The sequence below is a fragment of the Chaetodon auriga genome, chromosome 5 (assembly GCF_051107435.1).
Source record: "Chaetodon auriga isolate fChaAug3 chromosome 5, fChaAug3.hap1, whole genome shotgun sequence".
Lineage (NCBI taxonomy): Eukaryota > Metazoa > Chordata > Actinopteri > Chaetodontiformes > Chaetodontidae > Chaetodon > Chaetodon auriga.
In genome coordinates, this window is record NC_135078.1 from 6,225,780 (window position 1) to 6,249,561 (window position 23,782).

Sequence of the window (23,782 nt, forward strand, 5' to 3'; positions counted from 1 at the left end):
GGCTCAGGCTAAGCTGCATTGCAGTGTCTGTCTCGTGTTTCATGTGCAGATTAAACAAAAGGTGTGTCTTTGGATGCTTTTTTAAGTGTTTTACAGTAGGCTGTGACTAAAGGATTAATTCAGAGCAACACTGACATGAATAAATAGATAGATAGATAGATAGATAGATAGATAGATAGATAGATAGATAGTGAAACTCTATCAACATCTTTGTAAGATGAGTCTTGAGTCTGCGGGAAAGGACATCAGGTCATCTAAACAATTCACCCCAGAGTGTCCAGAGTGTGTACACATACTTTAGTCAGGCACACAGAGTCCGTCCTCTCCACTTCATTGTGCTGAGCCTCTCGCAAGCCTTTCCTTGACAGCCGTGACCCCGCTGCACCTCCCCAACCGCATAGCGGACTCGTTCTCATGACCTCGTCACTGTACTGTCTCCAGGAATACAGCTCGGCCACACAGCTCTGCTCTCAACTGTGGTTCCCACATGGCCTATTATGTTATATGTACGATATAGTTCTATATACTGCGCACACATATTAGTTGATACCTTTCAACCGCTGACAGTTTTGATATGGAGCATCTTAGAAATTGAGTGTTTTGTTTTTTGTGACAGGCCTTGCAATCCATGGCCAGCAGTTCTTTATGTCTATGTGCTATGAGCAAGTCAGTTAAAAGGTAATTATTGAAGTATTTTCCTTCAGCCTGTGGTACCAGATGTTTGTAAGTTCAGACTTAACCTTGTTATCAGCACTATAAACCAGGTTGAACCACACTAGTTGTTCCACAGAGACTAGTTGTTACTAAATATTTACTCCCAGCCACTGAACTGACTGATTAATGTAATGATGACCCGTGAATAGTAAAGACTAAAAGATATGGACGACATGACACTTGATCGTAATGCTGTTTAATAATGATCTAAAGAAATTACATTTCACAAATATCTGAAATGACACAGTGTTTTGCCTGTAATGTCAGACGATGACCTGATAATGTTAGCTGGATGAATATGACTGGATGCTTCCCACTCATTTTAAACTGCATGAATGATAACTCTGAACTCTGACACACATACATTATTTCTCTGTGAATGCATGCATATATCAATAAAACTAAAGAATACATTGACTGTGAAAGGCTATAATTTCCCCCACTAAAACTTTTAACTTTTGGATGTTGTGCTCCAGCTATTGATGTTAGAACTTCCTGTTTAGATAGTTAATTGCTTTTTACTGGACGATGAGACGTTTCCTTGCAACAGATGCACACATTACTAATTTCTTCACCAGTTCAGACATTGGTAAGGTTTTAGAGAGCTTGTTGTTACTGAGAACTGAGGAAGGACACAAACATAGAGACAGATTTAACTATAAATAGCTGCTGCAATCCAGGAGAGGTCATATTATCCAGTCTTTTTTTTTTCCCTCACAACCCCTTACATTTATTTTTTCACCCCATCATGGGCCCTGACCCCCAGGTTGGGAGCCGTTGCTATAAACATCCAGAGCTGCAGAAATTAATTGTACACTAAATGTGAGATAAAAACTTTTGTCAGATCACTGTGGGGAACTCTGCCTGGCTGAGACGTCATCTGTCAGTTGACAGATTGAACAGTTGAACAGATTTATTTGCTTCCTTTACACTGAAACAAGTCCTAAGATCACTGGTCCAAGACCTACAATACAGTGGAATAGTATCAGAGCAAATAAGGCGTTAGAGGGCTGCTCGTGGTGGAAACACGGTCTTTTCCGATGGCTCCCCTCCCCCTCTGCAGCCAGACAGCTCCAGAAGGGATGTGGGATGCTTTTCAAGATGCTCATCCCCCTCTTTCTTCTCCTTCTCTGGTTCTGTGTGTGTGTTGGTTATTGAGCAGCAGTCAGATGGCTGTGATCATACAAACCTGGGATTTGGCCAGCAGATTACTCCGAAACACACTGGATGGCTGGCGAGGATCAAGCCCCCGTGGAGGCTCTTTCATCTGTTGTGCAAAAACCTTCTCATTACTGTCTATTCAACCTCTACAAGAAGATTAGTCATTGTATGAGAAACTGGTGGGTTGGCTTCTTCCGCTAAAGCCTTCATTTGTTCTTAGAATATAGTTATTGTGCAGGCTTTGTGGCTTGTACCACAAATGAAGACAATGACAAAGTGATAGGTAGGTAAACAAGGGTTTCAAATGTTTTATTCCTTTAATATCAATGGCAAATATAAATTGCTGCTCGACAATTCATTTTCAAAGTCCCCCCCCACACACACACATTTGAAGTGATTTCTTTAGAAGACAGTGTCCAATTTCTCCAATTCTGAAAAAGTAAGTGCACAAAACGCCCTCCTTTAAGTTATTGTTCAATAAACAGACGTCTGACCTTTCTGAGGAGAAAGGCGGCAGGCGACAACAATGTTCATGGAGTAATGACGCGGTGTGTCTGTGTGTTTACTGTGTAATGCATGAAAGCACCACGCCTGAGACCGTCACAATGGAAAGGAATGGCCTTTGTGATACACGTCGACATGTCGTACACACTCAAACACGTCACATACTTCTGTTAGGTAGTACGTGTCTTTTCTGTTTTAAGGCATTATTAGCCACTTCTTTGTATGCGGGGACGAGATGTGCAAAAATCAAAGATACACATAAACATGAGTTTCCCCTGATGCTGAAACCTGTAGCTTAAACAACTGGTCTGACTGTAGTCTTGTTCTTTGAGAGATTCCACACCTGCTTCTTAAGGCAGATGCTGAGAGCACCAGGGTCTTTTAAGAGGGGAGGAAGGGGTGGGGGGGTTGGGTGAGGAGCAATAGTTGCATATGATCAGTAGCACACACGCTGCTCCGCCACACACCCCTGCCCCGCCTGCACCACAGATGCCAACGCAGCATGTGGAGGAGGGAGTCACGCTCACATATGCATGCATGTGCAAGGACATGCAGGCATACAGGAAACACACACGCACGCACACACACACACACACATCGATTGGCGGAAGACAGACAACAAGCCATGGATGGAAAAAAGGAGGAAACAGGAGACTCCCATAGACAGACATTAATGCTTAGGTTAACACATGACGTCTTTGTCAAGTGGGCTTTTTTGCATTGTACTAGTGAACGAATGAACAGAAAACCAGAACAGAAACATAGCCTTACAAATTTTTTTTTTTTTCCTGAAACCACCCACCCTCTACCACCCCAAAATTCTCTCTCTGAAGACAGTGACGGAATAAACACACACACACACTCACATACTGTACACACATGCCCACACCGACAGATGGCATTTCAGTGAACACACCTGCCCACTCACACCTACTTTTCAATACGTTTCCCCTTTAGTCCCCCTTATAGCGTGGCTACACAGTTCCTCTCCGTTTGAAAAGGTTTCGATTCGACAAAAAAAGCAGCATTCCACACTCAAAGACGAGAAAATCCTATATCTATTTTCAGATTCATCTTCATGCTTTAACTGAGATTTGCAGGGTGGCTGCAGGAGTGGGGGGCTTCCTCTGGCACTGCTGGGCGGAGGATATCTACATTCAAGAAAACTGCAATCCTCTCCCTGCCCGTGATGATTTTGATCCAAAAACAAAAGGGCTAAAATGTCAACATGGGAAGCGGCCATTTTGTTTGAGGCACAGAGACGGGCCAACGGGCGAAAAGCTTCGCCAGAGGAACCGCCACCACCCTCAACCCGGCCCCCAGCTCCTCTCGCTTTTATACTTTTTAGTTCACATTTTTAGAAATTATTCAGATTTTTTTTGTCCTTTTATTTCCCCGTTAAAGGGCAAGCCGGCTTTGAAAACAGCTAAAAATTATGATCAATCACAAAGAGAACATTTCATTTTCTAGGAGCACCGTGCCGAATTCTGAACAGACACAAAAGCCTCGAGGCACAAGAGACGTTTCTAAACATTCTAAATATTCTATGGATTGACTAGGCTGTGCAAACAAACTACACATAGGAAACTCTCAATAAACCTCACGAACATAGGCTATGACTAATTAAATAGATTTATATATATTCATCTATATATTTCGCATATCTAATAAATACATTTGCTGATAGACATAGAGATCTTTCTGTAAACTATTTACAATAAAAGGTGTACATTTCTGCAGAAACAATAAATAGCTATAAAGGCAAGGCAAAGGAGAGAAAATCTGTGGTTTGAACATTTTAGTGCTTTTCACATGCGAACACAGAGGAAGAGTCAAGCCTCTCTCCGTGTGTCCTCACTGAAAAGTTAAAGCCAGTCGTTCTGTTTCAGGGTGACTCGGCTCGTCTCCAACTGAACGCTCCCTTCATAAATAATTGGCAAGAACATCCACTTGCAAAAAAAATAATGCTCTCAGTCTCACCTGCCTGTACTCTCTGTATAATGGAATGTGCTCCAGATCGGCTCTTCCCTTCCTGTAGTACCTGGTGAACGGGGCAGTGAAGAAGTAGTGTACAAAAACCAGCACCTGCCAAAATATGCCAGCATTCGGCCTGGTGGCTGGTGTTCAGAGTTTCCAAACCTGCTCGTGACCCCTCGTTGTCGCCAGGCTCAGACATGACATACACACATTACGATAAAAGGATGCTGTAAAAACGCCACCGTCGTCAGAGAGATGCAGAAAACATCGAACCCAACCCAAAACCCTCCCATATCCCCCAGCCCCTTCACAATCTCATGCTGCACAATATTTTTTTTTTGTTGTTTTTCTGTTACTTTTCCCTCTAAATGGCAGGTGTGGACAGAAAATGACAGGGTAGTTAGGAGCCTGCCCGACAAAGCCTGGGTACTAAGGGCCGTATTGCTGTCTGCCCCGACGGTCCAACACCACGCAGTCTACTCTAGAGTCCACAAACTCTGCTACGCCGCACAGCACAGCCAGACAACTGGCGTGGCTTTCAAACACTCACTGCTCCCGGTAGCATTACGGCAACAGCTGCAGTTTTTTAAATGACAGCATTTTTGTTTACAAAAGCAATTATAAGTGCAAAATACCATGCACAGATGGTCGACTGGTGGGCGGGGCAGAAAAAAGCCCCACATCATGTCAGTGTCACACCTTTGGGAGGACTCTGTCGCACTGGACATCTAGGAGTGGTGGAGGGGCATGTGTGTATGTGTGTTTAAGTGTGTGTGAAGGAAGGGTGAAATCTCATAAGTGCTTCCCATGGCTCTTGAGGCATAGAAAAAGAGGCAGTGGGACATTGTGTGGTAACATTCTCTGGCTGAAAGTTGTGTTTCTGACAGGACGGAGGGACAGATGGACGGACGGAGGGGTGGAGTGTCTTTCAATTCCTCGTTTGATTGGTGCAGAGCGGGGCGGGCGGCACCTTAAAGACTGACCGCTGATGATGTGCTGGATGTGGGCGGCTGTCTCGGAGGCGTTTGAGTCTGAATGGAAGTCACCGTGGGGACAAGAAGTACGCAGAGGCCTGGCTGGAGGAGGGGCCTTAGACTTGGTCAGTCCTGGTGGGGATGGAGGGAGGGAGGGAGGGAGGGAGGGGAGGGGAGGGGAGGGGAGGGGAAGGGGTTGAGGTCAGCGGTACCAGGGAGTGCTGAGACAATCTTGGACAGGATTGGCTGAGGGGAGGAGGCGGGCGCTGGGTCACTGAGCTCTGCTGTCTATAGGCTGCAGCCCAGCTGCTTGGCCCTCTCCTGAGTGTCCTGCAGGCGCAGCAGGCTGGCGCTGGAGTAGCCCTCATCGCTACAGCTGCTGCGCAGGCTGCCTCGCTCGTCCCCTGAGTCACTCACACTGCTGGTGCTCCACTCCAGGTCACCCAGCAGGTAGTCCGTCCCCTCCACGTCCACGTCCAGGTCCTCTGTGGGAACACAAAGACAACAGTGTTACATTATCACTGATCTGTTGTGATCTTGCAATCAGCAGAAAAACTGTATGCTGCATACTCATCATTTACACTGCAAAGGACACTGATTTCTTATTTCTAAGGGTTATGTTACTTACTAGTTTGACTAAGTTTTACAAACAGTTTTGTAAATAGTTACATTTAAAGAAAAAGTTGACATATTTTAATAAAAACTCCACAGACAGAAACTGATTTCACATATTCAGCGACCTTTTCTCTAAAAAGACTACAGCTGGCTCCAGAGCACGATGACCAGTCCTTCCTGTAAAAACAGCCTGTGTGGAGCCTCACCTTGGTCAGAGTCGGACTTGTCGGAAGACAGAGTGGAGCCGGTACTGTCCATGCGGGTCCTCTCCACCCCCAGCTGCTCCAGACGCCTCCTCAGGTGTCTCTGCTCCCGTTGTAGCTGCTCCACGGTGTGCTGAGCTCTCCTATCGCTCTCCTCCAACCTCTGCGAGGTGGGAAGAGAAAAAACACAACACTTAAAGCTGGAGCTGCTAACGCTGGAGAGAATATCTGCCCTAAAATGTTGCTCTGTGTGTGTGTGTGTGTGTGTGTGTGTGTGTGTGTGTTCCATCAGAGGTTTATCTGTGACATTTTAGTCACTCAGACACAAAATAACACACTTACCCCTCCACAATGCCCTCTTCACACTGATTAGGTGAATACCAAACATGTACACACGTATGGGCACGCACCTTGATATGATCTTTGGCCTTCATCAGCAGGCTGAGGGTGGTGTGCCTGTTAGCATCTGGTCCTAAGGGAACGAGGGATTTCAAGCGCTCTAGACACAGCCGTAGATGTGCCCGTCTGAACACAGGAGAGAAGAAACAACGAGAGAGAAACTGCTTTTAGCTTTTCCACATCAGATACACAAAACAGACATGTGAGAATCACAGTTTACTCTTGGCCTTGGAAACAGTAGTTTGACAAAAAAAAACAAAACAAAAAAAAGAAAAACTAGAACTTCAACTGCATCTGTTGGTCTTCATCAGGGAGGGACTTTGCTCAGCTACACGTCTTGACCTTCAGTCACATGGTAACAACCGAGCCATCCCTTCATGACGACCCCATCCACTGAAGAAGACCATGAGCTGCGACTGAACGCTTCAGAAAAAACAACCAAATGGAACAAGATTTATTTTGTCGAATGTGATCTGTATTTGATGCAATGCTGCATAAAACCTAGAATCTGAATTTTTCAGTACTCGTCCCAGTCAGATACCAGAGAGGTGGGACTGCTACCAAAATGAAAACCTTTTTTGATGCCTTACTTTGAGGAACAGAACCTGTTTTTCAGCCATGTTAGTGGCTTTGCTCGAAGGACGGTCTGTTGGTCTGTTGGTCCACCGCTCCGGTCCATACCAAAATATCTCAATAACTATTGGATGGATTGCTATGAAAGTCATGATCCCCTGATGATGAATTCTTCTCACTTTGGTTTAGTTTTTAATTTTTGATGGGATTTTTTTACTTTAATTGTGCCAAATAAAAAAAATAAAAACTACAAGTAAGAAAATTACCATTTATAAGTCCTCTGCCTATTGTAAGAGACCATTAATACAACTTTGGGATCAAGAGATATGAAAATAAATATGATCCAAAAGGGAAACAGGGAGGATCATTCTTCAAATGAAAGGGAGAAAAATAACAGAAACGAAACACGTAAATGTTAATGAGGTATCTGTATTTATTCCTGTTTAGCTCCACTCGAGTTTTGGTCCTTCTGATTTCTGATACAAATCCTCGCGTTAGTCATTCATATTAAGAGGTGATGAGGAAAAGGTTTGCACGTGTGTAAGCTTCTATATGAAGTGATGAGACACGTTTCATGAAGTCATTGTAACATTATTACACGCTGGCGCGACACAGGATGTTTGAACAGTGTGCAGATCCTCCCTCGACTAGAAGAAGACAGAAATGGTGAAATCCAAAGATCATCTGTGACATATGTTCAGATCTGAGCTCATTATTAATGTCACCTGTCCTATAACACCCCCACCCCCCAACACCCGCCCCCCCCCCTGCTCTCAGCCACTCTAAGCTGGCAGCCTTGGCAGTTGCTAAGGTCTGGTGGGTGTTTGCGACCACTTGACCTCGCTGTTACACAACACACACCTCCAGCTTCAGCCTCAGCAGTGTGTACGTGTCTGTGAGCCAGTGTGTGCCTGAGCGAGTGGGCGTGTGTACGTCACATTCTTCCTAAGAGTGAGTGTAAAAATGTTTTTCACTGCTGAGGGCTGGCTGGATGAGCTGTTATTGTCTGCTGCAGGTAATCCTGATGTGAGCGTCACAGCCGGAAGAGAGCGTATTCAAAGCGGACACATGGAGAGAGGATAACGCTGATTTTACTGTGGTCAGAGGACGCAAACAAATAAATTCTCACCCCTCGCCCTTTTAATAACACACAAACAGTGTAAGTGAATCTCACGCACGCACATTCAAAGCAGTATTCAGAAGCTGAGACCAAGTGCCGGGTTCTCAGATGACTCAGTCCAAAGGGCATGCAGACTGACATTACATAACGTACCCTTGCCTGTGTTGTTCTGACATAATAAGGGATCAGCAGGGCTAGTTAATGTTTGCTGAACAACACTGACGAGCAGCAGACTCATGAAACACCACAGGTCATATGGCATTTGAGTGAGAAAAAAAAAAATATGTGGCTTTAACACACAGCCCTATTTCAGCAACAGGTTACTCTGGATCAGTGCAGTGTGTCAATAGGTGAGTATGTATGTGGAGCCACAGGCTTGTGTGCTGTCAGCCTAAGGCTGAAATCTACATTGCTATGCCCTAATTTCACACTTGTGTCCTTTGTTTAAGTGCGTGTGACTGCACAAGTCAAGTTTGCTGCATAAAAACAGATGCAAACAAGTCGTCCCTTGCAGCCCAAAATGGCTTCTCTTGAAGCAGCCTCTCCAAAACTAGACCTACATCCAGCTAACAACTACAACCAGGGCAGCACGATGCACTCAGCCTGACCAGCAGTATATCAGCGCACTGTCTTCACTCTCACCTTCTGGCCCCCAACAGTAACTGCCCATGAGCAGCTGGGAGAAACTTAGGTGTAAAAAAGGTGTGGCAGTGGCTAGAGTCATGTTACGTGGACTTAAACATGCATACACACATGCTTACTCTTGGTTTTGTGCACAATGACAGAGGTGTGTGTGTGTGGGTCCTGTACAAAACAGGACTTTGAATGTGTGTACAGAGATTTCACTGAGCCAATATGACTGGAGGCGGGGAATGGATTTCGTTGCACTCCCCTGGCTTTGCTAGCAGAGGGTCACCATGAGTAATTTACTATCTGCCTATGACGGCTTGCTATCATCAAGCTACTGGGGAGAGAAACTGGCTAAAGGCTCTGAATGTCCTCAAGTGTAATGCAACGGGCTGTGGTCATAATTTTGACTTACTACCAAGCATGAGGCGTCCATACACATACACTCATGCACACACGTGCAGAGGGCTGAATCCCAAGCACAGGCCTCGGTGCCATATATTATTCAGGCTGTACGCTGAGCTGCTGGTTTGGCTCAACTAGCACAGGCAGGATGGAAGCACTGAGAGTGACCTGGACTCAGGCAGCTGACATGATCTTTAATAGCTAAAGTAAGAGTCTACAGCCATGCTGGCAGGTCTGAGAGGCTGTACTTTTGGACAGCGGCTGTTTGAGCTAAATGCTAACATCACCATGCTAGCACACTGATGTTAAGGAGGTTTAATGTTTACCACGCTCACCAATTTAGTTTAGTATGTTATAGTGCTAAAATTTGCTACTCAGCAATACGCAAAGCACAGCTGGAGCTGAATGTTAGTAGAGGGAAAGTCAGGGGGAAACCAAAGTGATTGAAATTTGTCCTCTGGGGACTATGAATGCGTGAACCAAATTTTGTGGAAATCCATCCTAGACTTCATCAGACTGGACCAAAGAGGTGGATCAACCAACTGTCAGTGGCATCCCTGGAGACATGGCTAAAATCTGCTGTAACAAATCAGTTTCCTCAGTGTTGAGCTCTGAAAACACCTTTTCCTAAACTCTACTAAAGTCTACCAATATATATGTCTCATATTCACATCTGTCTTCAAACACACATTAAGCACCTTACTGTCACGATCTACCTATGCTCGCTTTTGTCCCTGATACTATTTCATTTGTTGATAGCAACTCCTTCGCTAGCTACTGAAGTAAACAGGAAAAGTAATAATGGACTGATGGACTCAACAGAGCAGTGAATGAACCACCTCGATAAAGTTTTGTTGAAACAGCCCAGTTGTAAATTATTGAAACGTGGTCAGCTGCTCTCAGGTGCCAAAGGGCACAGTGAGTCACCTGATACGACCATGATTCCTCATTTGTCTCATCAGTTTCAGAGGGGGTTGAAAAACCAGTTATGTTATTAGCATTAACCTCTCAAAGCGTTGAACCAAAGGCAATGTTATTAGGGTGTGACTAATGATTATTTCCATTATAGATGAATTTCTATTTCCTCAGTCAATCATTCCTCTATAATATGTACTGTAAGAAAATGCCGTCACAGTTTTCTAGAGCATAACGTGACATCATCCAATGCGCTGCTTTATCACACGAGAGCAGTCCAAACCTCAAACACTCAGGTTACTAGAACGAAATACCAAGAAAAACAGCAAATTCTCCTATTTGAGAATCTGGAGATTCTGATCGGTTATCAGAGTAGTTGCTGATTCATTGTCTTTTGACCAACTAATCAATAATCAACTAATCATTGCAATTATTATCAGTGTCATTCCTCTGTTGTTTGAAGACTGAGCAAGAGCACATGTCAACGCACTCTGTTTTTTACAGTGTCCTCTCCTAAATGTAGTCTTGTGTTGAGATATAAGTTCACAAGTGTGTGTGGAAACAAACTAAGAATAATTCACTCTTCCATATTTTCCTTTTCGAGAAGAAGTTTCCATTTATCCTGAATACTAAAATAATGATCACTTATTAAGCATTTTCACTTTTCAATCTGGGTGAAATGTTCCTCCATACATACCAACGATTCTTAACAAATTGATGTAAGAAAATATTTTCCATCGGCAACCTCTAATTTACACTGACGCTCTCCATGGTGACCGTGGGGTGGTGTGAGCTGGATGGACTCTTATGGACTGAGCAACAGCAACAATTCACAAGTACGCACAAACACACAGAGACACACACACAAAGACATTTTGACATACCTGTTTTTCTCCATTTCATTGTGAGTAGACCTGCGGAGATAAAACACATATGAGAAAACACACACAATAACAGAGCCGCTGATTAAACAGGGTAAGGTTTCCTCTCTGTGTGCCATCAATGCAGTCCAAGGCCTTACTGCAGGGGAATGAGAGCGAGCGAGAAAAGGCTGTGTGGGAGTTTATGAGCAGTCACAACGGCTGACAAAATGAGATTCTAGGAAATAAGAACAGGCTGGATATGCTGATGATGCCCGAGGCTTGTTCCACGGAGGACACGCTGCTTTTTTAAGGACCACGTTCAGATATGTGATGAGGAGGCCAGGGGTAAACATAGTAACAGTAACTAGAAACAGAAGCCAAGAGCAGGAGTAGATGGGACTATGCCCCCTCATACTGCCTGATTATTCACTGAGCATGTAGCACTGAGGGATGTGGGGGTGGGGGAAGACACTGAAGGTAAACTGAGAGATGGAGGTGTGCTGGTGGCCAGCATGGCTCCTGCACTGCAGTGTTAAGGTGGCACACATGCACAGACAGATGAGCCGAGGGGATGCAGAGACAGGGTTAAGTCCAGTTTTTGCAGGGAATGTGCTAGTCTGACCCCTGTGTGGAAACGGGGTTGGGGGGGCAAAGAAGATCCCCTCAGCATTCCTGAACTCTCATCTACCTCCACTTGTCCCCCGCCAGGTCCCAAAAATAGCCTGTGCACCTTCAGCTCTGCTAGGCCCGACACTGTCACCATGTCATGGCCAAGGTCCTGAGGGAACTCTCTCTCCCATCGCTGAAAAATACTGCCTTCTATATATATAATACTATCCACATTTGCAACCTTTGAACAACAATGTGTGTCATGCCTGTGTGTGTGTGTGTGTGTGTGTGTGTGTGTGTGTGGTGCGGGGTATCATCTTGTTCCAGCACTGGGTGCTCTCTATCTCACTTGGCCCCCTTTAGCCAGTGTGCATTCCTGTGCAGGGCAGACAGCCGCTGGTGACATAACAGGGCTCGCAGGGAAATGATCCCACTTATTCAGGTTAGATTTCAGGCTCTGGGACACCTCCAACCTCCTGCTCTAGCCCCATAACCTGCTACCCCGCCACCTGAGGCACCCATGACGCGACAAGGAACAGCTGATAATAAATAGCACTGAGCAATGATGGGATTTCCATTGTGAGCAGAGTGGAGCAGTGTATGTTTTGCCCCAATTCCATGTGGCACATGTTGTTCAGAGATGGAGACAGGAGACCCACATCAGGGTAAGGGTTACTATTTGTTCATCCATTTACATCTTTTTTTGTTTGTGAGGAGCATAAAGGGACCACAACTAGCATTCTTTTCTACAGCCCTGTGCTGTATAATGCTAAATAAATGACCCTTGTACCTTGTATATCAACCCATTACATTCAATCCCTCGTCCACCAAATATGGACATGGAGCACATCACACTTGGTCACTACGCTGGATTACATAATAATACACTGAATCACCGTGCTACTATAATATTACATAATCGATATACTCTGAAGCTCTGATTCTGTGCAGAAAAGGAAATGCTCTCAAGCAAGAGTCCAAATCTGATAGTGAGATTCCCAAAGATTCCCAATATAGCTCAAATGATGCTGGGTTCTTCAAGAGAACAGTCACATTTTCAGATATTGGCTGATCATAATTGTTTTTATGGTGTAAAAATAAACTTGTCAGAGCTCTCTGGTGGACAAACTATGTCATGGAGACACTGTTTCTAAAAGATCTCAAGCCCACTTTGGCATTTCTGTATTAAATTTCTTGTTACCTATCAGCAGACCAATACATTTCATTTCTATCAGGTGTGATAAGATTTTGCTCAGCAAAGGAAGTGCTCGTGTCATGGAACATGGCGACATCTTGACAACAGAGTCTGATGCAGGAAACACCTGAGCAGTCAGATGATCAGACAGGTTGGAAAGACGCCAACCGTGTAGCCACATTATCTGAACCCCTCAGTGTGGAGGTAAAACAGAAAGCAGCACAACTGAAAGGCGGCCAGTAATCCCTCGGTAGGTTGGTAGTTAAGTAGGTCAAAGGTGAAGTGGGTCTTTCAACTGTCATGAATGTTTACAATGGACATTTTGGCTCATGATTTTACAGGAAAAATGTCTGACTGCTCGCATTTCTTGCCCTGTCCATCTTCTTTTTAGCAATGTGACCGCACTCCCAGATTTGAACGGTGAACTTGGTGAATCCTGAGTTAATATCAGCGACAGAATTAATACCCAAGGCGCAGATTGGGTGAAAGCCAAATTTCCTTTTGAGAGCGTTCCAGGTTAGCCTGGTTCCAGTCCTCTGAATCCTCGCAAGTCAAACTTCAGGATGTAAAAATCTTAAATCAGCATTTTTCTCCAATCATTATGAAACGTTAACTACTCCTGGCAGCTACAATTCGCAGCTCAACTGAAGGAGATGGCGATGAGATGAATGCATCACTTGCTACTGACCGGTCAGGGCGATGTCAAGAAAATGAATGACTATTCTAAAAATAAGCTTCAGTCTTAGGAATCCACATGCAGTATAGACCTTCAATGCTCCCACAATGATCTCTGGACAAAGTTTTACTGCATGGGGTTCATGGGCTTTGGGGGTCCTTGACAGAGAGAGTTATTCGGAATAAACTGGATCACTGATTTGTAGAAAGGTGATTCACCAGTGCACCTTTCCTTCGGCTCAGTCTACAACAAGGTTCTTCTTCGTTAATCCACCATTAACCTGTACTTTCACTTCTGAAGCCTCGCTGCAGCCGAGTCAACCGTATCAGCCTGGAAAACAAAACAGGGTGGAGAGCGTGGAAGGACTCCATTTGCCTGCTCAACAAGGATGACAAGATCACTGTATGATTTCCATAGTGCACTGTAGATGCACTGTGTGTGTGTGTGTGTGTGTGTGTGTGTATATGTGTGAGTGTGCAGGGTGGGGGAGGACTCTCCATCTATGTAATGGAGGATCTGGTGCTCTCCACCGCCTGCCAAGAGTGAGGAACAGAGCAGGAAAGACACAGAGGGGTGGAGGAGGTGAGGAGAGAGAGAAAACACAAGAGGGAGAAGGAGAGAGATGAGGGGGAGGGGGGAGTCGCTACTACTGACACACATGCACACATACAAGCCAGAAAGCCTGTGGCTCCCCTCCCCCACTACTCACACATCCATGCCATGGGGAAACAACAGTAACTGGAGGGCTATGTACATACTGGCTTTGAATGGCTCCAAATACATACACGGCTGCCCGCACGACACTTCACCATGTGTCAAAAGCAATGAAAAAACAAGCGTATTATGCTTGATCAATTAATGATCCGCACTTCTCTGTCAGAAATCAACCCCCACCCCTCCCAAGAGACAAATAGCTGGTCTGCCTATTAATGATCAAGAGCCAACATCCTATTAGACCCTATCAAACCATGGAGGCTGAGCAGGAACCCTCACTGATACCAAGCACAGCTCTGCTGCCCTTAAACAGTAATGAGTAATAGCTGATGAAGTGCTAATAGCTGATGAGGGAGTCGCTGCAGCTTAACATAACCTTGGCGTTAAAAAGCAAAGTAAACGCTGGTAAGCTAAAAGGTTTTATGACTGGAAACAGGGACAAAGCAGCTTGTAGTCAATTTGCCACACAAAGATAGTTCCACCTTTTCTTCAATACGCATGTCTAAAAATGTAGTGCCTGCTAAGCATGTTGTGACATGCTCGGAGCTGTATGTTCTACCAGCACTCCACACCCTGCGTCTTTAACCACACAGAGGCGATGGCAGAACACTATAAATTTGTCACTGTCACTGACAAGGTTGTCAAGACCGACAGACATAATCCTGGCTAACAGGCTAAACCAAACAATTGCCAAACACCAAACCAAGTTCCCTTTAAAGATCAGTCTGCTCTGCTTACATACAGTAAGCGTGTACACAATGAATGACGGTCTTTTCCTGTTCAGTATACTGAAGTAAAAGCAGGTAATTATTCTGACTTCTTAAACGTCATTGAGGTGAAATGATTGGCCGTTTGAACTATTCTAATAATCTTTCAGTTCATTTACCAAGAAAGAGTGCCAAGCATACTCCTCCAGGTCCACCACTGTGAGGATTTTTTATATATCATCGCTTGTATCATTGGATTTTGGATTATTGGTCAGACAAAACAAGACATCTGAAGGCATCACCTTGGACTCTGGGAAATCAAGTGATTCACTAATGAAGTAAATAACGGTTAATTGTAGTCGACATGCTGACATGAAGATGGTGCAAATCAGGCTGTGATAAGAGCGCTGCTCATTCAACATATAGCATACTCAGATGTCTGTGTATAGCAGTCTTGTAACGTTAGTTTGGCAGCTATTAATGCTGCCTAAACACAGGGTTTACACAAGGTAAGAGACCTATATATACATTTGTTTACATACTTCACCTCAAGTGATCTGCACGTTCATTTCCACACATCAGATTGGCAGAGGACGGCGTTCATTCCAGAAAGATTGACAGCGTGGACTAGTGTGCCCTCATGGCCGATACACCTGATGCGGGTTCAACCGAGTCTACAGTTTTTCTGAATGGCTTAAAGTGTATTACATGTCCTGGCGGCCACTCTGCTCTTCTGTAACTCTGCTACATTGCGCCATTTCACGATGCTTCCCATCTAATATGGCATTTATGGTACATACAGAATCAGTTGCTTCCCTCTCCACGCTGCAGCGGGGGTTTTTGTCAGTTACCCTTTCTCCCCCTTTACTTTTTTGCCTGTTTGATGAAAAGGAGGCACGTAACAGTGGGTGGCAGCAGTATGCCACTGTTGTGTCTCCTGAAGAAGCAGTGTCACTGCTTATCTGAAAAATCTATTTTGTCGGCATGCCAACTCTTCCACCTCAGCCAAGCACTAATTAGGTGTTTTTTTTTTCCTGGTGTTTCTATTCGAGACTTTTCATGTGCATGAGTACAGGTGGATATAAACATACACCAGGAAATCTTTTTGATCATATAGAATACGGTTCCACCAGTGCTGCCACCTTTGATCATGGACTGATTTCATCCTCTCCACCGAAACCATCAACGCACTCAGGATCTTGCTTCATCAGTGCGCAGCTTGTACAGGCCCTAACTCACAACACAAATATGGAATATACTGTCGCGCACAAGATTATACAATGCAAAGTTCAACATAAGCACAGATCGCACGTTGATCTGACGGATGTGGATGCAACACCAATCTGTCCTGACTATGACTGGTTTGTGGAATTCTGGTCACGGACTCTGAATGTACACTATGTGTGTGCAGTAGTTTCCGTTGGGGTGACTGGAGCTGTCAGGACATGCCCCCCCTCACTGAAATGTCTTCTGCAGTCACCTTGACTGACCCAGTTAGCCTTACCGAGTGGCCATTCGCTTTAAGCCAGACTGATGTTTGCTCCTGTCAGTCACACGCTTTAAAGAAGACAAGGGGAAGTTACAGCATGGCCTGAACCCAACAGACAGACACACGCGTTCACATTCAGCCACAGTGTGGAACGCCAGAGGAGCCTGTCTGCGGTGTCAAGACATTGGGCACGGGGCTAACTAATGGAGCTCTATTTTCTCCAAAACAAATGCTGAGTGTTGCATCAGCAGAAAGGATTGCTGCATCTCTGTCAGTTCACTCAGAATTCACCAAAAACTGGCGTTACAGACGGTATTTTTTAAGCATCATGACTATATACAATAAATACCTCAATAATGATGTGCGATCTTTAAACCTTTTCAAACCCCTCCCCCATCACTACCACCACCCATTTCAGTGGGTGGTGAGTTCAATTTCATATTACTCTGGTTTGAAATATGTATTTCTCTGTTCGGCACCAAAAAAATAATTAAAAAAGGTGCTTTCGTGAGTTGTAAAAACCCAAAAATAAAACAACAGGGACCAATCCTGCTGCGCTCTGTGGGGAAACTCTTGAAGCGGGGATATGATGAGCACCTTGTTGCAGAGCTGGAAAATGATACAGTACATAATTTCTGGCCACAAGGAGCCGAATGGCTTTTACCTGCTACTTGTGTTTTTCTTGCTTTTGCTTTTCCTTTTCAGGCTTTCCCTCTCTCGGCTGCTGATGAACGGCGGCATGGAGGCATAGCCGTGTTCAGCTTCTGCAAGCAAATAAACAACATAGTGGTCACATGTCCAGATATCTGGCAATGTAAAACATAGCCACAGTGAAAAGGAGCCAAACCAAGAAAAGGAAGACTGCAAAATGTGCTACGTTTGATCTGGAGCCTTGAGGAATTCAGTAGTAATGTGGTGTGCTGAAGAGCAAGCATGCAATGAATGGACTCCGTGCAGAATCTTTATACAGTATTTTCTCCCCTCAGCCAGGACAATGATGTCATCTTGAACTGGAATAAACCCCACCAGCAAAACACAACAGCGGGAAAGGAGGGGCCTCCACGAAAACAATGTTTCCCTGCACATCTGACTGCATCTGCCACATATGCATTCATTCTTTCATTAGGAAAGAAATGCACGTGTGTTTTTGCACATTTGCTGTGTATTTTGAAAAATGGCAGATTATTGATTTACACCCACTTTGAGTAGGCGATGCATTCTGCTGAAGTATTGTGCAAAATCCGACAGCGTTTCTGTGTATAATGCATGGACAGACTATTTCGTGTAAAAAGTAAATGACAGCAACAGGATTTAAGACAGTTTTAAAATGACAGGCGCATAAATTAGCGTGCTTTGGGGGGAGGGGTGTCATTGTCATTTTTTCAGCAATACAGCAGACCGTAGAAAACAGTGCATTTAGACTTTACCTCGTTCCCTGCGATCAAGGTACTCGGCTGCTTCGATCAACATCTGCACCAGTCCGATCGCCGCCATTTTCAACAATAACACCGATAATATAACAATCCGAAGAGGGATTCCGTAGCTGTACACAACCTGCTTCAGGTCCTACCACTGCTCTCCTTCTCACGCTCAGGTGGTTTGCTGTTCTGTCAGTTATTAATTGAAAACAGGAGAGGTGGCGTTTAAGACTCGCTCCTGCAGCGTATCAAACGGGATATTTAAAAGTTAAAGGACGTGAACGCAGCACCGGTCAGGTTTAAACGCCACACTAGTCTCTTCCTGTTCAGTGGTTCAGGTGAGGGCTTGGTGGGAGCTGGCTGGTCGAGGCTGACGCTAACACTTATTCAGCAGCTAAGGTTGCTTTGCCCTCTTTCTTAAGCAAACTGTTCGCTAAATATCGTTGGTTTTCTATGCAGTTCTTCGAGAAAAAGCGGCTTGTTCACAAAAACAAAACGGACAGCTGCTTGACATTTGAAAATAAGTCGAGTATTGTTCTGTTTGGCAAAAAAACAAACAAAAAAATAGTGTTGCTAACGTTAGCGCTGGTCACAAGTTGTCAAATTACCGATGAAAGTTGTTGCTAACTCGGTTAAATATTTGTAAAGATTCAGCCAATCAAAAAAACAACAGCGTTGGCTTCCTCAGTTGTCACAGACTTGCCTGATGTGAATGGCTAAAAAAAACGAGCTAGCTCTCTTAAAGTTAAAAACCGACGATGTCATCCAACCTGATCGTTTCGGGACTAAGTGGCTGGCTAGTTTTGTGCTGGTTTGTCGTTGATCACGCGTGATGCGTCTCGCTGGGAACACAGATATCGACTGACATCAACTGAGGCACACTGAGTGTTTATCAAACTGCTTCCAAAATAGTGGCTTGTTGATCTGGACGACAGCTCACTACTGTACTTCTCCACAAAGCTTCTGTGGTCTGCGATGTGATTGGGCAGTAGATATAACAACTCCAGCTCCTATTGGGCTTTTAAGCCGTCAATCGTCGAGGGGGTCGGCATTCACTGCAACTGAGGTACTGATTCGGCCATTTTGGTTCTAATTTGCATTGGCTATTATTCACTATTTTGAGCCGCAATGGAGTGTTTCTGCATTATACACTTGCGCGCTGTGATTGGTTGTTTAGTGATAAACTTTTTGCTGATTGGCCGCAATGCACACGAGCTAAAGCGACAACGCCCGCTTCCAACAGAAGACACGCCTCTTTGCCATGCTGTTTCGCGGTGTATGGCAATGATTGGCTCTCGTGGTGTTGTCTTATTTCATGTTCAGGGATTGGCCAGATTCACATGCTCTCTTACTATTGGTCTCTTGTTTCCCCTATCACAGATATATCCGCGCAGGCGCACGCCCACAGCTTTCCGAAACATGATAGCAGTAAAAGCCTGCTTCAAAATGAGACGGATGCCCATTTTAAAGCAGTAGAAGAACACAGGACCTCTGCATAAGACAACATGCGATGGGTGTGAACGCTGTAAAACGTCCTACGTGTAGAGCTAAATTTAATCCTTGAATGACAAACCAGCCCATAGCATTGCACTTGGAGAGAACACCAAATTGCATTTTGTGGCAGAAGAAAAATTTACAAGCATGCTAGACAAGAATACCCAAGTAATATGAGTGTAGGATGAGTTATATTTAGAAAGCCAGTAGCTCTAGACTCTGTACTATGATCATATTGATCGGCTTACACATTTTAAATGTCATAGTGTTAATACCACAATTATGCATCAAAAATGTTCCTGCACATCATGGCAAATGCAAGAGGCAAATTTGGCTTTAAAATACAGATGTTTTTCACAATCTGGGCTGCAAGTTCATATTTCTAAAATGCTTTTATTTCAGATGAAACCCCACACACCCCAACAACACAAAGCTCCATGCATTTTGACCACAGTGGATCTCCCAGCAATATTCAACTATGGCGTACTACAAGCACTAGTATTTACATTTATGTGTTCATTTGTTAAAAAAAACTATACAGAATTCTTGCATAACACAAAAGAGGTTTGAAAGAACAGGAATTAGCACACCATCCACTACTGTAAGGGGAGAATGGAGGTAAGCTTCTCGGGTATCACCAGTTGTTGACACTTTCAAGCGATGAAGTCCAGTGGTCTGTTGAATCCACCTTTTCTGTTCATGTACTGCCTAAAAGAAATAAATATATAAAAAAAACACATTACATCACTGTTACCCTCGCAACACTTGCAGATTACATCATCGAGCACCAATGGGAGAGCCGGGATCTCTGCATAGAAACACCTGCTAGGTGATTGGCTATAATAACAGTGGTTGACACTGGGAGCGCTCAATGTGAGGGAACTGAAAAGTTGGTGTTTTAACTCAGTAACCTGACCAACAGCTGGGGTTCCAACAACAGATTCAAAATGATCAATATAAAATAAGACCAGGGCTCACGAAACATCTTAAAAAAATGGTCCATGGCACGTGCAGCATCACACAAACTGCAGAAACACATGTTTTCTTCGTTGCGGACGTACCTGTATTTTCTCTTCATGGTCACATTGACAGCATGTGCATTGGCTGATCCGTCAGATTTCCTCCCCTGTTTGAAAACAATGTTACTGCGTTGCACATGCAAATCGTCACATATTAAAGTTTAATTGCGACATATTGCTAATATACAAAATGTAGAGGTTTCTGCTTGACTTCCATTGCTCCCTTTATTCACAAAACTAATTTGTGAGGACAATTTGGAAGATGAGCTTGTGCAAAACCTGGAAAATCTATTCTAAGCTGCAGCAAACACACAACTGAGAAGTAGGACTGAATTACTGTAGGCTGAAAAGATACTATACAGTGTGTTGTACTGGTGGTACACAAACCCATGATGGAAGTTGTCCAATTTTGACAGATGAAACTAACTACAAACTGTCAACATCCAACATGTATTTCATAATGCAGAAGTGTTTTAATCCACATGAAGAGTACCGAGAAGTGTACAGGTGTTACAGCTCAGAGGCTAACTCAACATTTCCTCCAACATCACATGCCTGTAGCTGCTTCACAGTCACAAGTTATTCTAAATTTAAACTTGTACGATTTTCACTTTTCTTTGTCAATAGGCAATCAATATTGCCATAGAGGCATGAACATCATAGCTTCAAAAAAAGCATGGTAAATGGAAAAAACACACCCTACTCTGTGAACCTTGGCTTCTCTGAAACTGTAGGCATTCACTGGGTGTTTGAGGAAATTCAGAGCACAATGGTGATTAAAACTGGTGCACAGAGCAGGTCCACTGATATGAATGCAAACAAACAGCATGCCCATATTCAGTTTAGCTGCACAATGCGAGGAACTTTATTTGTGATAAACTGCACCACCTTGTGGCTGCACAACAGCTTCGTGCTCTCACCTTGGTGGTGTCAAAGGAACCAAATCCCATCACTTTCATCATCTCAATTTCTTCCTCTGTTTTGCCCTGCATGTCTTCCGCTGCCAAAAAAATGATGGTATTGAATTTTGGCATAAACATAAATATTGCACTTGGAAATGACATAAGAATCAAACAAACAAAATTTCCTCATTCATTTATGAGAATATAGCAAACAGACAAATATTATTCATCTGATGCATACCTGAGATCTGAATGGGCTTTGCAGTCTTATCCTTAGTTTCTTTGCGTTCATCTTCACGTCTGTCTTTTTGTCGACTAGGAGAGAGGGAGGAAGAGCGATGTCGTCTGGGAGACCTGCAGAGGGAAAACAAAGATGGCTGCAGGATGGGTTGCCACGACTACTGAATGCAGGCACTTCTGCCACTTAGAGTGATTAATATTGTTCATGGTGTGTTTATGTCCCTTTAGGTTGCAGATGAATGAGCTTGTTCTCAAAGGGCAAAGAGTATCACCTTTATCATAGTTCTAAACATAAAATAAAACAACCACTTTCTAGTAAATCAGACATGGTGGCAAAAAGACATAGAACCCAGTGCCCAAAAAACTCCTTCCTCACCTTGAACGCCTCCTGTGAGGAGATCGTGAGCGACTTCTCCGTCGGTCTCGGTCGCGATCTCGAGAACGAGAGCGATCTCTATCCCTTCGCCTTCGCTCACGCTCCCGTGAAGTCGAGCGGGAACGCCTTCTCTCTACAGGAAAGAAGGAAATGAGATCATGACAACAGCAGTAAACTGGGGGATTTGAAACAGACCATATCGACATCCACACACTGTAACACCCCCTCTATGCATAGCATTTAGATTTTCTCCCTTATTTTGTTGTACTTGCTGTCAGCTTTATACATGATACACCTGATGTTCATTAAACATGTAAAAAGGTCGCTGGCACAATTTGAGCCCTACTTAAATGTTGGGGATACAGTTTTCATTCACAAGTATATATTGAATTCAAACATATGACATAAGACAACTGAGGTTTAGCATGGTTACCAAAAACCAGAATTTAGAGAGTGAAGCAAGATGCTCTTAAACTGCCAATGCATTAGCTATACATTTACCATTGATACTTTAACCTTTGATCACTTCAGGTAAAACTTGGCACACGAGTTCGCAAAAACACATATGCATTCAGTTCTACATGAAAGATAAGGCTCTGATCTCAACCAATGTCTTTTCCCATATAATGCACACATCAGACAGTATTGTGCTAAACGAGGTTGTGGTTGAGAACGGCACTGTTCATGCGTAACACTCAATAACAAACTCTTTGATATGAAAACTGACATGTGTACACACTTTATCTCAGCATAATTGGCAGATTTAATCCTCGACTATCACCACCAGCCTTTGATGTCAGCATGTCTCAAATGGCAAACAGGGATGCACGAAGTTGTATTACAACATGAAAACATCACATATGTGATAGTAATCTGGTACAAATGCAGGGACCAAAGAGGTTAAGCTGCTCAGGCTTTATTCTGCTGCTAATTAACATGTACATTTAGTAAGATACTCAAGACTACTCCAAAACACAGTTAGGTATTCAACATTACGTCGCTTTTACCACCATGTTATTCAACCACAATCATGTTGAATAAGTAAGCTAACACAAATGTATTTATGAACACGTGAAATTAACTTACAAAATAAGTCACATTTTAAGACGTGAAGTCAATGCTAACAAAATAAAATAAATGAACATTTTTGCGTATTTATGTATGTATATTTGCTATTTCCCTGTGTAGCAGTATTGGAAAAAGCGTTGTCGGAGTTAAAACAGCCAGCTAACCATACGTACTGTTAACGTTAGCTTAGCTGGTTACTTCTTGTTGCTTACCTCGTCTAGGAGGAGTACGACTCCTGCTCCTGCCCATTTTCCAAATATATCAAATGTTACCCTCGTAGGTGAAGTACGAAATAACAAACAATATGAGGTGAGAATTATGCACAAACAGTGGGCTATTGTATTTCGTTCACGTTAATGGCTGCCACTTCATGACAGTGTCGTGTTTTCCGGTTAATATGTGAGCTTCCGGTGACCTTTCTGCAGAAGAGCGCCCACTATCTCTCTGGAGAAGAGCCGTTTTTTTGTTTGTTCCCCCCCCCCCCCCCAAACATTCTTTATTGTACAAAATTTGAACTCAAAAAACATTCAGGTGACATCAAACATCTTTATCCCTGTTGTTTTACGGTGGTTTGAGGTATCACAGTGTGCATTACCCCCACCCACAGGCCTGCACTGTGATTTGTGATGCCCTTCATGCATAAAATTCAGCCTGTTATTAGTGCTTTCTTGGTAAATACAAAAAACTAAAACTAAAAACTATTTTATAGCATTGAAACAAACACTGTGCAGTAGTTGTTAAATTAAAAGCAGTAATCATCTATTACCCTAGACTTTATAAAGTTTATGTAGGTGTGACTGTCTTGAGTACCTGGTCAATTCATTG

General features: G+C 43.7%; 2 protein-coding genes across 2 annotated transcripts; both read right to left on the bottom strand.

Moving 5' to 3' along the window:
• Positions 1–2,157: 2,157 nt before the first annotated feature.
• On the bottom strand, positions 2,158–18,799 carry mxd1 (MAX dimerization protein 1). The gene is made up of 6 exons (XM_076730692.1): positions 17,868–18,799; positions 17,105–17,204; positions 11,072–11,101; positions 6,559–6,673; positions 6,152–6,311; positions 2,158–5,815 (listed from the first exon to the last, which is right to left on the bottom strand). Exons 1-6 carry the CDS (start codon positions 17,932–17,934, stop codon positions 5,619–5,621), a joined length of 669 nt encoding a protein of 222 aa, XP_076586807.1. The 5' UTR covers positions 17,935–18,799; the 3' UTR covers positions 2,158–5,618.
• A 926-nt stretch (positions 18,800–19,725) lies between these two features.
• Positions 19,726–23,346, bottom strand: snrnp27 (small nuclear ribonucleoprotein 27 (U4/U6.U5)). The gene is made up of 6 exons (XM_076730068.1): positions 23,170–23,346; positions 21,890–22,022; positions 21,515–21,627; positions 21,292–21,371; positions 20,414–20,478; positions 19,726–20,060 (listed from the first exon to the last, which is right to left on the bottom strand). The coding sequence occupies exons 1-6, from the start codon at positions 23,204–23,206 to the stop codon at positions 20,006–20,008; spliced, it is 483 nt and encodes a 160-aa protein (XP_076586183.1). The 5' UTR covers positions 23,207–23,346; the 3' UTR covers positions 19,726–20,005.
• Between the last annotated feature and the right edge of the window lie 436 nt (positions 23,347–23,782).

What these genes read in the sequence shown, in the direction of transcription:
- mxd1 (XM_076730692.1), bottom strand. Translation starts at nt 17,934, where the DNA reads ATGGCGGCGATCGGACTGGTGCAGATGTTGATCGAAGCAGCCGAGTAC. An exon ending in CCTTGATCGCAGGGAACGAG is followed by an intron (nt 17,205 to 17,867) that starts GTAAAGTCTAAA and finishes ATTTGCTTGCAG; the next exon opens with AAGCTGAACACGGCTATGCC. An exon ending in AGGCCAAAGATCATATCAAG is followed by an intron (nt 6,312 to 6,558) that starts GTGCGTGCCCAT and finishes CCCACCTCGCAG; the next exon opens with AGGTTGGAGGAGAGCGATAG.
- snrnp27 (XM_076730068.1), bottom strand. Translation starts at nt 23,206, where the DNA reads ATGGGCAGGAGCAGGAGTCGTACTCCTCCTAGACGAG. An exon ending in TCGTACTCCTCCTAGACGAG is followed by an intron (nt 22,023 to 23,169) that starts GTAAGCAACAAG and finishes TCTTTCCTGTAG; the next exon opens with AGAGAAGGCGTTCCCGCTCG. An exon ending in GTTCCTTTGACACCACCAAG is followed by an intron (nt 20,479 to 21,291) that starts GTGAGAGCACGA and finishes GTTTTCAAACAG; the next exon opens with GGGAGGAAATCTGACGGATC.